We start from the raw sequence: 17,301 nt of genomic DNA, 5'->3' as shown, positions 1-17,301 counted from the left end.
AAAGAACTACTCATAAATTGCAAATTTATAAGTGTCTACTTCATTAACTAGCATTTTCAAATTTTAGGGTCCTTTCTAACTCTGGACCCTAGACAAAGTCCTACCATGCTTATGGTCAAGAACGGCCTTGTAGTGTGTGATGGAGGATCGAGAACGAAGTCTGTTTGGGGTAGGAGGCGATGGCACAACACAGACCACAGCAATGATAGAGTGTGACAGTGTCTGAACTCATTCATGTTGATTATAAAAGAAGAATCTGGTTGAAGATATGTTCTTTTGTGTAGACGTTAAAAGGATGTGCAGTGTCCCCATTAGTGTCCCCATTAGTAGTCTGAATGGCAATGACTCCCTATGTTAAGAGCGAATATGGTTCGTTGAATGTTAGGGAGACGTAATTGCACTTCATCTGGATTGCCCCTCTGCTACTTCTAATGGTCCTTACAGGCTACAGCGTATTGGGCTTCATGAACCCCACACATTGCCAATTTAGATTCATTTTCACATGGGTGCTTCAAACTTTTCAGAATTGCAATGTGGAGGAGTTTGGAAGTGTCCCCTTCATCCTCATGTAAGCAAACTCTTCATCAATACCACAAAATTCTGGGTGGCACCTGAAATGGACTTCATCGCAACTTTGACATGACCCTTAAAATGGAGGACGAGAAGACGGGTCTTGGTATGGTGGCTCGAATTCAAGAACAGATGAATCTAAATATTTGATCACACTTCTAAATTCATATAACCATAATAATGTCAGTTTTAATTCCACTTTTCAATTAAAACCTTTAAGACAGGAGAAGCCAACAAGGTACAAAAACGGTTCAGGGATAGATGAAAATTTGATAATTACACCAACAAATATACATTACAAACACCAGAAAAACAAAAGTTTATGAACCTGAAAAACATAAAGAAAACATGAAGAATTGAAAATGAAATTGGCAACAGCTAAAAGTCGGTTAATGGGTTGCCATTCCAGTCACAAACGAACTCGCAACTACACATGCACTGTTTCTAAGCTTTCAGATCAACATCTCTTTTATACTCACAGCCTTTAAATTGTTGCGGCTGCTGCTATGGTGCCTACACACGCTCTACTTGTACTCGAGGATCATGTTGTTCTCGGGAGCCAATCCTACACATGCCCTCATTATGTTCTCTAACATTGCCCTCTGCTTTGAGAGTGCATTCACCACTGGAGTGCCTGGGGGAACCTGTTACATTGACGAAATCCCAATGTTCAGTACAGAATTTTATGTTTACAACTTGATTAATGTGATCAACTGCAAAACAAAGATGAATATACTGTTTTGGGGGACATCATACTACCTATATGACACCTAAAACAATCACTTGGGGATGAGCCCCAACGCACTCGATTCAAGTACCCGGCCAGCAACCCAGCTTCTTATTGGTGGGTCAGTGTTAAAATACAGAAGTTGTGGGTCAGCTACCAAGTTATAAACACAATCATATTCATGGGCAAGTGTTTCATTTACTTTTCATACAAATTTTATGAAATTGTAAGTTGATGGATAAAAAAATAATTAAACGTATTTTGTGGGCGAACAATTTTCGAAATAGGAAAATAAGACAAGTGTACTAAAACGTACACACTACTAATAAGACGCCTGCAATGAGTTAAAAGTAGCATCATTGATTCTCAAATGTTACATGTGATGATTTTCCGGAAAAGAGTAGATGTGGGCCTTTTTTATTTACCACATATCACTCCACTCCAATACACAGTACTACACATTACTGCAATGAAATTTGACACTTTACATACTTATAACTGTCATGTGTCAACGAAAAAATAATAAACCAAAAGTGATGAGAACTTACCAGAGGTGCTTTTGTAAGGTAGCTGAGAATAGTTGCCACTGGATGGAAAGAATGGAACTTGTCCTAAAAAATTTTTGACCACAAGTTAGTTCATCAACAGTTACAATTTAATTAAACTGAGGGATAGGGAAAACTAACTACCTCTGTCTCAGCCTTGAGTTGGATACGAGAGCTAAGCTCAGCGAGGAGGACTAAGTCGAGGATGATTGGAGCAGCCAATAAAGAATCCTCGCAGGTGTTATGCAACACAATTGTGCTCTTGCCACCCATGAATATCTCGGATGTGTACTCATCCATGGCTCTCTTACTGTCTCCCACATATGGAACATACTTCATTTACACAATGCCGTACACAAAGCAATAAGTTAGTCGTTTTTATCAAGCAAAAAAGCATAGAATAATCACAATCACTTTCCGGCGAAAGTATACCTTGATAACGACAACGTGATCAGGGTGTTCACCAGGCTCATACAAGATACCATTGCTAGCAACCATGTCATCAACCACATTACTCTTTGATATCTCTTTAGATCTGAAGGTCTGAGGTGCTGAAAGGTTCATGCCGTCATTGTTTCCCAAATGATTGTAGCTTACTATGGAAGTTGGCTGCCAATACATTAGCATTAAATCAGTATATTTTAGAATCAATCATTTACTTAACTTCAAATAATCTTGACACAAGTAATGGAATGATACCTTGATACCGGCACCAACAAGGAAGTCAACAAGAACGGATTTCATCTTAGTCTGACCACTCTTGAAGTCATCTCCTCCAATCAAACTGTTGTGCTTAATGGCGAGTTCAATGAGTCCGGGAACAAATGTGTTCTGAGGACTACCATTGATGAAAGGCACGTTTTCGAGGGCACAAGCAATCGCATACAAAGTCGATGGTGAAATTTCAGACTCGTTCCTCTCAACAGCTGCCATCAGGTTCTCCATTGTGTCATTCAGCCCCACCACTACATCACTATAGCGCTCTGTGTTTGCGGTCCAGAGCACCACTACCTTGTCCACTTTGTTCTTCTCCTTAAACTCCCTTCAGTTTAATTAGCAAATTGTAAATATAAAAAGCTCACGTTTTCAATAGCACGTATGTTATTTCTTAAATACTTACATTTGCACCATAATCACAAGTACTATAGCACAATTGCACAGCAGCAATTTACGACTAATCCTCAACAAAATTATATGAATATAAGCTCCGGTAAATTTTTGTCTAAATGTCTGATTTGAATTATGTAAAATTCCATACCCAAGTTAAGAGTGCTACGCAATACGCATACATGATTAGCGTATCAATAATCAAATAGAATTTTCACCTAAAAATACTAACTTGCCTTAAAAAAAATACAAGTAATTAATTGATCAAAGATGATCCATCATGTCTTCATTAACTACAGTTTAGTTTTATTATTAAAAAACAAAAAGGAAAGTAATTAATAAAGCAAAAGATATACCTCATGTCCTTAATGACTTGCTCAATTTGCTCCTTCTTAGTGCCCTTAATGATGTTATTGGCACGAGAATCTTGATTAGCTGCAATAAAATCAGGGTCATATATACCAGGAAGGGGAATCATGTGCTCCATGTAGGGCCTCAGCTGCTTTTGCAAATCAATGTCCAACACTTTAGCCCTGGTCATTGCATCTGCCAAGTTCATGTCACTTATATCCCACCCTCCAAACACTATGTCATCTGGATTCACCTGATTCATACCAATTTCATTTTACACAAAATCATTTCTTTCAAACAATACAACTAACTAAATGTACAATTTACTCTAAGAAACGATCAAAGTCAAAAGGATAAATTGTTTTTTCTAATTGCAAAGTTACACACAAGCTTGTTCTTTTCACCATATAAATGTTTTATATCATTATATGATGAAACCATGAAGGGATATACAAGTTCCATTTATAATAAAATAAGGTCCAATGCTGCAAAAGCCTTAATCCTAAAATATTGAAATTGAGTACATAAACCGATAGAATATTTCCAACTGTCGTCCACATGGATTTTCTTTTTCCATTCATTTCAGATTTTCTACAATCAAAAGTGAATTTCAGGAGAAATGAAAGAACCATAGTAGTATCAAGAAACATGCATAGTCATGATCGTTAACAAACCCACTAATTACTTCAATTGCAAAGGCCAAGTTAATCCAAATATAGAGGTGTACAATAAATTGAATGTAGTCTAGTTGTACAACTTGGTGGCATAAGGAACAAAACTCTGTTCGTCAATGTTGACCATCCAAGCATATGCCCCAAGAACAGCCACCAACCAAAGTGGCCACAATTAAAGATTCTTCATTAAGAAGCAGAAACCCACTACTACTAAACTTTTTTTTTTTTTTTAAGGATATCTTCCACAATAATTATCAATTTTCAATTATTCTCTCATTCTAAATTACATAGAAACAATCTCTTCTATTTCAAATATTTTAGTTGACTCGGAATATTTGCCTCATTCATTTTTACAATCAAAAACTAAAATAATGGAAACTATATACCAAATCAGAAAAGTTGGAGTAAAATTTAGGAATAGAGGAAGCATACTTCCCTCCGTTTTATATTGTTTTTTACACCCTAACCAGTTGTCCTCTTCAATTAGCTACATTTGTCGTATTTAATTGTTCTCTTAATTTTGCTATATTGTTTTATAGGACACCACTTTCTTTTTATGTTGCGGTTAATGTATATAAGAAATTGGGTTGAATCGTCGTATAAATGATCAAAATAATGCATTAGATTGTGTAAAAATTAAAAAGTCACATGCAGATAGTATAATGGAACAGAGGTATAAGAGTAGAGAAGAGGCACACCATGGGAATGAGGCTCTTGAAAGGAGCATAAATTTCTTCTCCATTGAAAGAACCAACACGGATTGAGGAAGCCTGAGTCAAGGATCCAAAATAGTTGGCTTGTTGGACTTTGTCCTTTGTCGCCCATGAAATCCCCCTGCATGTACCATTTTAACTCCATTATTTTAAACCCATTTCCTAATTTTACCAAATCCACATAAATTAATCTTTAATCAAACAAAATTCATCAAAAATCAAATCTCTAACCCAACATCACATGCAAGATACCGAAAATTTTACATATGAATGTCACATTTAAGAAACTCATACGAAAAATTAAAATAATAACCAAAACGAGCAAGAAATGAAAACTCACTCGCGGTTGGCAATGACACCGCCAGTAAGGGTAGATCCATTGTTTCCACCCCATCCTACCAACATCACCCTGAAAAAACAAACCATAAATTCATTTAATTAAACAATTTTTTTATAAAAAAGAGAAAAAATTAAAAGGAAAAAAACAAGAAAGATACCCAAGTTTAGGGACCTGGGTGTCAGTTTTAAACTCATATTTGACAGTTTTGGGTTTGACGATCCATTGATACCCACAACCTTTACGGTTCTCGTGAACCAATTCGGTTGTTTGATAGTCATAAACTGAATGAATTTCATCATCAGTGTAGGTAACATTTGGGCTTTCAACCTTAAAATTTTCAATAAACATTTTTGCTATTGAGTCGATTAAAAGAATTAGGATCTGATTTTGTTTACAATAAAAGAATGAATAATTTGAAGGAAAGAACAACAACAGAGAAAAAAAGGAAGGAAATCCCAGAAAAATGAGGGTATTCTACAACTGGAAAGCTCTCAATTTTTCTATTTTAGAGGCACCGATGAGATGTTGAGAGTGAATTTGATGCTCTTATGGGTTGTTTATTTATAGACCTACGAGTTAATTTTTTAGTGTGTCCACTTGGCTGCTTTCTAATGGTTTTGATTATTTTTTTAAGTAATGTTTTTTATTTATTATTATTATTATTATTATTATTATTATTATTATTATAACAATAATAATAGTACTAATAATAATAATTATTGTTATTAGCAATTGTGCTAAATAATCTCACATATTGCCTATCTATTAAGAATAATTTTTACTATTAATTATTTCTAAATAATTCAATCTTTGTATTTTTTGCTGATAACACATGACTAGCATTACACTTACTTCTTCTTTCTCCATGGCTCCATATGTTTCTTAGTGCATAAAAAGATTTGGTAAGTATTATTTCAAAAGTATATACCTTGATAAATGAAAATAACTTCTTGATGTAGCAAAACAAAATATGACTAAATTTATAAACCATAATTATTCTCCAATATTATTTCCAATATTATTTCAAAAATAAAAGAGAATAATACTTTGATATTGCAAAATTATTTTTCAAGATTATTTAACAACTATAAAATAATTATATTTTCATAATTATACTGACATGCAAATTCATTTCATTGCTACTTATCTACTTTATATTCCTATTTGCTAAAAATTAATTTTATTTAATAAATGGATAATTTCATGAATAAATATTTTTTAAAAAAATAATTATACGTATGGTAATATTTTTTCAAGATCTTTAAAATAAGGTCAAATTCGTAATATTTTTGACTCTTTCTAAAAAAAATTCAAAAAATCATTCAATTATTCAAAAAAATTAAGCTTCATAATAAAAAAAATAAATTTATATTAATTTATTAAAAACATTAAAGTAAATTAATTCATAAAAATATTGTTATGAAAAAAAAATAAATATAAGATCTCACTTGACTAGGTAATCGTCCATAATATCAGTAAATAGGTAATCGTCCCTAATATTAGTAAATAGGTAACCGTCCCTATTATTAACTAAGTGTAATCGTGTCTAAAATTAGTTTAAGGTAACTGTGTTTATTATTGGAAAAGGGAACCGCAACTAATTTTAGTATATGGGAACTACTGTTATTATTAGTAAAATGGAACAATAATTGCTTTGCCTATTGTTGGTATAAGGGTATAACAGTTATTATTAGGTAAATCGTGGACTTGATTTTGTCAAAGTGTATACCTATTTTAAGCTATTAATCATAGGTTTGTCTTTAGATTTTAAGATCCATATTATTCTCCTTTTTATTTGGGATAAGGGAATAGTGGTTAGTTACCTCCTTTTTATTAGGAAAATTGATCCTATAAATGGTGAACTCGGTTGTTCCTCTTTTTATGCATACGTATGAGCTTTTAATTTCATATGTTATTTTTGGAAAATCAACAAGAAATATTTTGTTCTAAAATTGTCAATTAACTTACAATATTTTCTTGTGCAACTTATTGATTTTATTTTTAGAGAATTTTATCCTTGTGTAAGGGTTTTTGAGAAAGTAATTGTAACTAAACTTGGGTGAGTCTAGGGGAGAATTAAATAGCTTCTAGTGAAGCTAGAGAAGTGTTAGCTTTTAATGAAGCTGAGAGAGGTGCTTTGAGTGAAGCAATTAGAAAGATAAGTTGGCCTACTTGATGCGCTTCGAGTGAAGCAAGGTGTTTAATGTAATTGTAACAAGTTTCCTTAAACATAGTGAATAGTTTAGAAATCCCGTGGGGTCGTGGTTTTTTCCTTCTATTTAGGCCTAGAAGGTTTCCACGTAAAAATCGTGTTGTCTCTTTCATTATTTTGCTTTAAGTTTAAGTTTTATTTCTTTAATTTAATTCCGCAAAAACAGGGTTATAATTCTTAAACTTATCAAAACAACAATTCACCCCCCCTCTTGTTGCCGTTCCCATCTCTAGTTCAGTCTACAATTGGTATCAAAGCCCTGTTCCATTTGATCAGGAAACCCTGAGGGCAAAATCCTGGTGTTCCTAAAGATGTCTATCATGAACGAGCGAATGGAAGAAGGGTACTCTACTCAAAGGCCACCCATGTTTGATGGAAAATACTACATTTATTGGAAGAATAGGATGGAGATCTTCACCAAAGCGGAAAATTATCAAGTTTGGAGAGTCATCGAAATTGGAGACTTTGAGGTAACTACTACAAACTCTAATAACGAAATCATTCCCAAACCTATAACCGAATTTGAAAAAGAAGATTTTCAGAAAATGGAAATAAACTCTCTTGCCATCAAGTTACTTCACTGTGGTCTTGGACCAAACGAACATAATCGAATAATGGGGTGCAAAACTGCCAAACAAATTTTGGACTTGCTGGCAGTTATCCACGAAGGAGCAAGTGAAGTAAATCGTTTCAAGATAGACTTGTTGATGTCTAAGTATGAACGGTTTGTTATGAAACCAAGAGAAAGCATCCAAGAGATGTTCACAAGGTTCACTAACATCACAAATGAACTTGTCTCACTTGGAAGATTAATTCCCACCGATGAGCAAGTAAGAAAAATCCTAAGGAGCATCCCTCAAGATGAACGCTGGAGAGCCAAGGTTACTGCCATCCAAGAGTCTAAAGATTTCACTAAATTTAACCTGGAAAAGCTGGCAGGTTCCCTAATGACACACGAATTGCATCTGGGAACAGCAGACAGTTCCAGAAACAAGGGACTAGCCCTGGCAGCAGCAGAACAAGAAGAATCAAAATGCGATGAGGAGGAGGCCGCCATGCTGGTACGAAAATTCAAAAAGTTCTTCAGAAACAGCAGGTATTCCAATCAAAGAAATAACAAGGAAAGAAGAACAAAATCCAACCTTGAATGCCACAAATATGGAAGTACCGAGCACTTCATCAAGGACTGCCCAATGTGGAAAAATGAAAAGGGCAAGGGAAAGACAAGGGATTCTGGAAAATCGCAAACCAAAGGAAACTTTAACAAAACCGACTTTCGCAAAACTTTAACAAAGGTTATAATTTTTCAGCACCAAGAACACCACAACAAAATGGTGTGGTAGAAAGAAAAAATAGAACATTAGAGGAAATGGCTAGAACCATGTTAATTGCTAGTGGTCTACCTAGAAATTTTTGGGCCAAAGCTGTTAATACTACATGCTATATTTTAAATCGAGTATTGATAAAACCAATCACTTCTATGACACCCTATGAATTGCTCAAAGGTGTAAAACCAAATATTTCCTATTTTCGTGTGTTTGGATGTAAATGCTTTGTTCATGTTAATGGAAAATGAAATATAGGAAAGTTTGATGAAAGAAGTGATGAAGCAGTATTTCTTGGTCATTCATCTCACATTAAAGCTTACAGAGTTTACAACAAAAGAACAATGTGCGTAGAAGAATTCGTTCACATTATTTTTGATGAAACTAACTTTGTGACAAGTGAACAGAATACAAAAGATTTTAAAATAGGTCTTGCAAATTTGGAAGATGATGAAGATGGATGGAAAGTGCAATATCAAGGGACAGCAGGAGAACAGTCTATTCAAGAAAATACAGAAAGGTCTAATCAAGATCAGGAACAACCTGTACATCAGGACCAGTAGACTGTTCCTAATCCAGATGTTTCCACAAATGAGCAAGTTGATCCAGAAGTAGCTGAACAGAATAACAATCAAGATACTAACCCAGAGCCTACAACTGTTCCCATAAAAGAATTTGTGCCCAAATTTTGGAGATATCAAAAATGTCATCCTCTTGATTTAATAGTAAGTGATTTGAATAAGGGAACACAAACTAGATCCCAAATGAGAAATTTCTGTGCGCACTTTGCGTTTCTTTTAACACTTGAACCCAAAAATCACGAAGAAGCTCTAAAAGATTCCGAATGATTTGTGGCCATGCAAGATGAACTAAATGAATTTGAAAGAAATAAAGTTTGGCACTTAGAACCCAAACCAAAACACAAAAAGGTAATTGGATTAAAATGGGTATTTCGGAACAAATTAGATGAGCATGGGATTATTGTAAGAAACAAAGCAAGGCTCGTGGTTAAAAGGTACAATCAACAAGAAGGAATTGACTATACCAAGACATTTGCTCCGGTAGCGAGGTTAGAGGCTATCAGAATTTTAATTTCTTTTGTTGCATTTATGAATTTTAAATTATATCAAATGGATGTGAAATGTGCTTTCTTGAATGGTTTTCTTGATGAAGAAGTCTTTGTGGAACAACCCCTGGTTTTGAAAATCCCTTTTGTCTTGATCATGTCTATAAACTTGATAAAGCTCTTTATGGATTAAAACAAGCTCCTAGGCAATGGTATGAAAGACTATCAAAGTTCTTGATTGAAAATAACTTTGTAAGAGGTAAAATTGGCAAAACCTTATTCTTTAAGAATAGAGGTTCTGATATTTTAGTTGTTCAAATTTATGTTGATGATATTATTTTTGATGCTACCAATGAATTGCTTTGTAAAGAATTTGCTAATCTAATGAGCACAAAATTTGAAATGAGTATGATGGGAGAACTAAATTTCTTCCTTGGTTTGCAAATTAAACAAACAACAAATGGAATCTTTATTCATCAACAAAAATATATAAAAGAACTTCTCAAGAAATATGGTTTAAATAATGCTAAAACTAACCACACACCTATGGCTACAAACGTTAGATTAGATGAAGATTCAAACGGTATAGAAGTTGATCAAACTATGTATCGAGGCATGATTGATTCTTTATTATATCTAACTGCAAGTAGACCTGGTATTTATTTTAGTGTTGGTTTATGTGTTAGATTTCAGTCAAACCCTAAAGAATCACATCACATAGCAGTGAAAAAAATTCTGAGATACTTGAAGGGAATAGATGACTTGTCCCCATTTTACCCTAAAAGTGATGTTTGCTACTTGAAAGGTTTTAGTGATGCAGATTATGCAGGAGATCTTGTAAACAAAAAAAGTACTTCAGGTATGGTACAATTTCTTGGCTCATGTTTAGTATCGTGGTGTTCCAAGAAACAAAACATCGTTGCATTATCCACCGCTGAAGTAGAATATGTGGCTGCAACAGCTTGTTATTCCCAAATGCTTTGGATAAAACAGTAGCTAAGAGATTTTGGTATTAAATTTGAATGTGTTCCTGTTTATTGTGATAATACCTGTAACCGCCTCGGATTATAAAAGCAAACACTAACTGGAATTTAGTATTAATCAAGTGGAAGCTTACTTTTGCCAACACAATTAAGGGGTTACTTAAAGGTCAACCAATATTCAAGTATAATACTTGAACCGAACCAAAGCAATATAACGGAAGTCTTAACTGTCCAAAATATAGGAAAATTACAACCAAATCGAAATAAGTCCAAAGTTGAAATTACATCTTTAAATTAGACTAAATCTAAACTAATAGTCTCTCAAATACAATAAAGAGATCTAAACAAAAGGGGAGTCATACTCCAACTCGGGTTCAACTTCCGCTCGCATATCCATTCTCCGTCGAGGTGCCATAGGGGTTTACTCTAAAAACAAAACCATTGGAAAAACATACAAAGCATAGTATCAGCAAAAAGGCGGAGTATAAACACAATGGTGTCTGTCAAACAAGTTATTAGAATCTTTTTTTTTTTGCGTAAATTCATTTTGAAATATGCTTTTTCATTTGATAAATCGTATTATGATTCCAATCCAGTTCAATGGCTCTATAGTCATTTCAAATTCTCATTTTGCATCATATATCATAAGATCTCAATAGATCCAAATCAATTTCAAACTCATATCATAACTTTACATGTGTACTCTGTGAGTCATCCTGTGACTCGTTTGGTAGTCGGTCTACCGTCTGCGACATGTCTGGCAAGTGTAACACAATGGTATTGTGAACAATACGCGCTCAGCATTGGTGAGCCGTTTAATCATGCGCACAACATTTGCTGTGGCATATGTACCCGCCATTTAGGCTAAAACATTTTTATGTTCATAATATATATCTTGTAATTTGAATAGCATTTGAAAGTCAAAAATATTAACTTTTTCCATATGATAAACATCCTTTATTTGCAAACAGCAAAACATACTTTATTTGCGACTTAGCAAAATCAAATCATAATATTTCCCACATGGGTAAAACATGCTTAGCATAATCATATCATTAAACATAACCTTTGTATTATATTGGGGCATCACTAGCATGTATGGAAATGCATCTTAATAAAAAGTAATTAAAGTTCAATACGATTTCTTTTAAGGAAACCACTAAAATGTTTCGTTTCAATCCTTCTTAAAGTAAATATAACTTAAAAGGGTTTTGGAATTCATTCAAAACAATTGGAATAGGATTCATAAGTCTATAAAATCATTACGACAGAAAATTTCATAAAACACTATTTTGTTAAATACAAGATAGTTTTGCCGGTAATAAAATCAATAATTGATTTACAAAGTACATATTAATTCTCCAACAAGGCCCAAATTAATCAAGTCATTATAATACCTTATTTAAAATGAATTTAAGATTGTCCCATTAGATTATAATTGGTTATGCAAATTTATAACGATCTTACAACTATTTTCGACAATTTGGGTATTTACCGTCATTTAAATGGTTTCTTAAATCCGTTAAATTTATAAACCATCTAATTTAAACTTAATTTATACTATGAGGCAATAGGTTATTAATATAATCAAAAATTTTTTATATAGGTCTATTTTTACCCCAATTCAATTAACAATATTACATTTTTTAATAAATAAACATTTTCTATTATTTTGATAAATTAGTAAATAATTAATAATTTATTTTATAAAATTATACCAAAGTTCCAGAAGTCATATAATATGTTTATTAGGCTATTTGAACTTATAAAACTCATGTATGATGTTTTATTATTTTGTATAGATATTTTATCGATAAATAGAATAAAATAGGTTTAAAATTATTTGAGTCTGAATAAAATATTATAAAAATTATATTATATTCCATAAGCTATTTTAAGGGGTATAAAATTTTAAATAACCATTAAAAATCATGTGGGGTATTTTTAATAATTAATATCGTTATTTTACCAATAAATCGAATAAAATTTATTTAAGTCCATATATGGTCACGAAAATCCATATAAGTTTTTGATCATGTATACTGTTTATATAAGTGTCTCATAAAATTTTCATGTCCAAAAGACGTCACTTAGTATTAATTTTATATTTTACCGTTTTCAAAATTACCTATTATTAATAACCGAGTAAAAATTATTAAGGTCCTTAAATTTCAATGAAACCTTCCCAAACGTTTACCAATTTTACCTGCTGTCCATATGAGTATGTGATAAAAATTTCAAGTCCATATGTCCTTGTTTGGTAATTATTTTATATTTTACCATTTTACAATTTACCGTTAAACAATTTAACGATTATTCAAAAATAAAAAAAAATTCCAAACTAAATATATTCTGGCAAATCTTGTTGGAGGCATTATAATATGTTTTTATTAATTATTTTTGATGATGAAGAGTTCATCTAATACTATGTTTTATAATAAGAGTATTTAACACCTTAAAATCCATTAAAATATCAATTTAACGAATAATCTCAACAAAAGTATTCAAGAAATTCTCTTAACATATAGCTACTGGAAATTTCTTTTAAAATGAATTTCAAATATTTTCAAATTCATATAATCATTTCCATCGCAATAACTTTCACAAAGTAGTGTTAAACATGTCTTTAAACATATAATAATTTATAAAATCAACATGCATGATGCCCACAATAATAATACATGTAATAAATTATTCCATACTCAAATTTATCATTTTGACATCATTTTTCAAGATTAAGAACTTCTCTTTGGGAATTTTATTTTTTTTAAATAAAAAAAGTTTATACACAAACTTTCCCAACTTGTTCTTAAATCCTTTAAAAATCACCCCATGTGACATACCTCGACTCCAAGCCTATATAATTATTCCGTATGCTCCTACGCATTCTTAGAAGCGGTTCTAACTTCGGGTCCTTGCCCTTCAAGTCTCAACTCCAACTCTTCAACTAAACATATTGCATTCATCCAAAAATCAATAATAATTTTGGATTTCTAACATGCACTTAATTTTTCCAAGTTAGAGTTGTTAGACTAATACTTGTGATGATTTTAATATATTTGGAGTATACTTATTATGTTGAGCAACATACTTAGTTAAGTCCCATAATTTTACTTGAATCCTTTAAGTAACAAAATTTATATGTTTGTAGAAATACATCTTCTTACTTTCTATTATGGCCTATTTTTATAGATTTATAAATGATAATTTTCTTAGTTTAGAGATAAAATACTCATTTTATAATGATCTTAGTTTATTGAAAGATTCATGTAAAAAAAATGTCCTACATGAACAAGTTTTAACAAAAAATAGTGGAATAAAGAAATGAACATAACTTACTCTATACTTGGTGGATTTCTTCAAGTTTGATGTCTATGGAAAGCTCTTAAGATGAAGATTATTTTTATGGGAGATTTGAGTTTATAAACATAAATTTTTAGAAGTTTTAGATGGGTTTTTGAAGGAGATTTGATGAGAAAAGAAAGTGTTTTAGTTATTGAAAGTTTGAAGAATTCTAGTGTTTGTTCATGGATGAACTTGGGAGCAATGTGTTGGGGTTTATGGCTGAATAATTATTCAGAAAATAGAGTGTTTTTGCTTCAAATATTTGCCTCTTGCATGCTTGTAATGATGCACAAGCTTTGGGTAGAACAAAAGGGGTTCTTGGGTAGAGTTTTTAGCATGTGTATGTAAGTATACAAAGGGCTATAAGGGGGAGTAGGACAGCTTTAGCATGGCTGGTTGGGGTTGTTTTTTTGGTGATTTTTGTCCATCATTTGATCTATTATAGTGTAGGAAAGGTTTATCTAAGATAAGTTAAGGTTTGGGTAAAAAATTGTTGTACATGTAACAAGTTATGTAACTTGTACTTCATGTTTAAGAATCACTTGTATATGTGTGAAATATTTAATTTACTCCCATCATGGTTACATAATATGCTTGGGTAATAATAAAATTATTTTTTCGAACTGTTATGGGTAGTTGCTCAACTTTAAGTTTTACCTCCAAAGTTTACGTTACTTGTTACGATTCGTAATCACGTTACGAATTAACAAGTTTCTAATCATTGTAGAGATTTTTTCAAATTACTACCATCACTAATTAAATTATAATTAGTAACGAACAAATATATAAGAATAATTAGGCGCTAAAAACGACTTATGAAATCTCCCAATAATATGACTGTTTCAGTCTTCCCTTCTTACAAGAGTTTCGTCCTCGAAACTAACTCAAACTAATGGTTATAAATACATCACTCAAATAAGTAAGGGTATCTAATTAACATGTCGTTCTCTTTTTCCCAAGTAGCACTGTCGGCATCCTGTCCACTCCATGGCTCTTTCACAAGTGGAATCGTGCGGCTACGGAGTTTTCTAACCTCTCGACCTAGGATCCTCAAGGGGCTTCTCCTCATACTGCAAGCTTTCAACATGTTGAATCGGCTCATACTGGAGAACATGTGATGGGTCAAACACTTACCGGCAAAATTGCGACACATGGAACACATTGTGAACCTTAGCTAATTGTGGGGGTAATGCTTACTCATAAGCTACCTCCCCAACTCTGCGCAAAATTTCATAGGGTCTAATGTACCGAGGATCAAGCTTACCTTGCATTCCGAACCTCTTGATTCCCTTTGTTGGCGAGACTTTAAGGAACACCTTCTCACCGACTTGGAACTCAAGTTTCCTCCTCCTACAGTCTGCGTAAGATTTCTGTCGATCTCGGGCAGCCTTCATTCGATCTCTGATGATTCTGACTTGTTCATCAGTCTCTCTGATCATCACTGGTCCAATGAGCACGCCGGGCCTCCCGGTATCCCAATAAAGTGGTGTCCTACACCTTTGGCCATACAACGCCCCATACGAAGCCATACCAATACTACTCTGGTAACTATTGTTGTAGGAGAATTCTATCAATGGTAAGATGTCCTCCCACGAACACTGAAAATCAAGGGCACATGCTCGAAGCATATCCTCTAGAGTCTGGATGGTCCTCTCCGTCTGCCCATCTGTAGCTGGGTGAAAAGCGGTTTTGTAATTAAGGGTCGTGCCGAATGCCCTTTGTAGCTCATTCCAAAATCGAGCCACAAATTTTGGATGTCGATCTGAAATTTTTGTCATCGGTATACCATGTAGTCTAAGTACTTCTTTCACATAAGCATCGGCCAATTGTTTTGCTTTCCAAGTTACTTTAGCAGGAATAAATCTGGCAGTCTTAGTGAGTCGATCAAAAATCACCCAAATAGAATCATTTCCTCTTCTCGAACGGGGCAATCCAACAACAAAGTCCATACTCATTGATTCCCACTTCCACTTAGGCACGGGAAGTGGTTGCAATTCCCCGGAGTGCGCTGGTGGTCAATCTTGACTTGCTGACATACTAGACATCGAGCTATTAAATCCTCAACATCCTTCTTCATATTCATCCACCAAAAGTATTGTTTTAAATCTGCTAGCATCTTATCCCGTCCTGGGTCGACAGAATACATAGTCGAATGTGCCTCATTGAGTATTTTCTCTATCAATTCAGGATCTCGGGGCACGCATAACCTTTCCTCTAGATGAATGCTCCCATCTTTAGCAATACTGAAGTCTTTAACTGCACCCTTTTCAATACCAATCTTCAACTCTGACAAGAAGTCATCAGACTATTGTAGCTCACGGATCTCCTCATGTAGACTCGGTGTTGTACTCATAGCATTGAGAACACTTTTGTATGATCCCTTCTTAACCACAATCAATTCTAGCTCCTTCATCTCCACATAAATCTCGTAGGGTACTGAAATTAGTCCATTAATGACCATTCTCGGTTTTCGGCTTAAGGCATCTGCTACACGTTTTGCCTTCCCGGGATGATACTCCAAAGTGAGGTCATAATCTTTCATCAATTTTAGCCACCTTCTTTGCCTCATGTTAAGCTCCTTCTGTGTAAACAGATAAGTCAAACTCTTGTGATCGGTGTAGATCTTGCAAGTAGTGTCGTAGAGATAATGCTTCCAAATTTTTAAGGCAAATATGACTCCGGCTAATTCTAAATCGTGTACTGGATAGTTCTTCTCATTTGGCCTCAATTGTCTCGATGCATAGGCAATCACTTTCCCCTCTTGCATGAGTACACAACCCAAGCCCTCTAAAGATGCGTCACTGTATACCGTGAACTCTTTCGCATCCTCGGGCAATATAAGCACACTGGAGCTGTTGTCAACCTTTTCTTCAATTCTAGGAAAGCGTCTTCGCACTTTTGTGACCACACAAACTTGGTATTCTTTCGAACCAAACTGGTTATCGGTAGTGCGATCCTGGAAAACCCATCGACATATCTTCGGTAATGACCTGCCAAACCCATAAAGCTTCTTACCTCAGTTACACTAGTCGGTGCTGGCCAATCAATGATAGTCCTTATCTTCTCGGGGTCCACTGTTAAGCCATCTTTTGAGATTACATGACCTAGGAAGACAACTCGATCCAACCAGAATTTACTCTTGCTCAACTTCCCATAAAAGCTTCTTTCCCTCAATCGTTTTAATACCAATCTTAAGTGCTCCTCATGATCTTTCTCTGTCTTAGAGTACACCAAGATATCATCAATGAAAACCACTACAAATTTATCAAGATAGTCATGGAATGTTCGATTAATCAGGTCCATGAATGCTGCAGGGGCATTGGTTAACCAAAAGGGCATCACT

General features: G+C 33.8%; 1 protein-coding gene across 1 annotated transcript; it reads right to left on the bottom strand.

Annotated features, from left to right (window-relative positions):
* Positions 1-820: 820 nt before the first annotated feature.
* LOC130807626 (inositol-3-phosphate synthase) lies at positions 821-5,634 on the bottom strand. Its single transcript, XM_057672901.1, has 9 exons — positions 5,185-5,634; positions 5,028-5,096; positions 4,673-4,808; positions 3,306-3,553; positions 2,542-2,884; positions 2,275-2,451; positions 1,987-2,175; positions 1,846-1,908; positions 821-1,214 (listed from the first exon to the last, which is right to left on the bottom strand). The coding sequence occupies exons 1-9, from the start codon at positions 5,373-5,375 to the stop codon at positions 1,095-1,097; spliced, it is 1,536 nt and encodes a 511-aa protein (XP_057528884.1). The 5' UTR covers positions 5,376-5,634; the 3' UTR covers positions 821-1,094.
* Positions 5,635-17,301: the final 11,667 nt, after the last annotated feature.

Source organism: Amaranthus tricolor, chromosome 3 (assembly GCF_026212465.1).
Source record: "Amaranthus tricolor cultivar Red isolate AtriRed21 chromosome 3, ASM2621246v1, whole genome shotgun sequence".
Classification (NCBI taxonomy): domain Eukaryota; kingdom Viridiplantae; phylum Streptophyta; class Magnoliopsida; order Caryophyllales; family Amaranthaceae; genus Amaranthus; species Amaranthus tricolor.
Note: the sequence above shows the minus strand (reverse complement) of the source record. Positions and strands in the feature narration are given on the sequence as shown.

Bases quoted from the DNA above. Each gene is read 5' to 3' on its own strand.
- LOC130807626 (XM_057672901.1), bottom strand. From the start codon at position 5,375: ATGTTTATTGAAAATTTTAAGGTTGAAAGCCCAAATGTTACCTACACT. The intron at 5,097-5,184 runs GTATCTTTCTTG...TTGTTTTTTCAG, and splicing joins ACCCAGGTCCCTAAACTTGG to GGTGATGTTGGTAGGATGGG. The intron at 4,809-5,027 runs GTGAGTTTTCAT...TGGTACATGCAG, and splicing joins GGTGTCATTGCCAACCGCGA to GGGGATTTCATGGGCGACAA.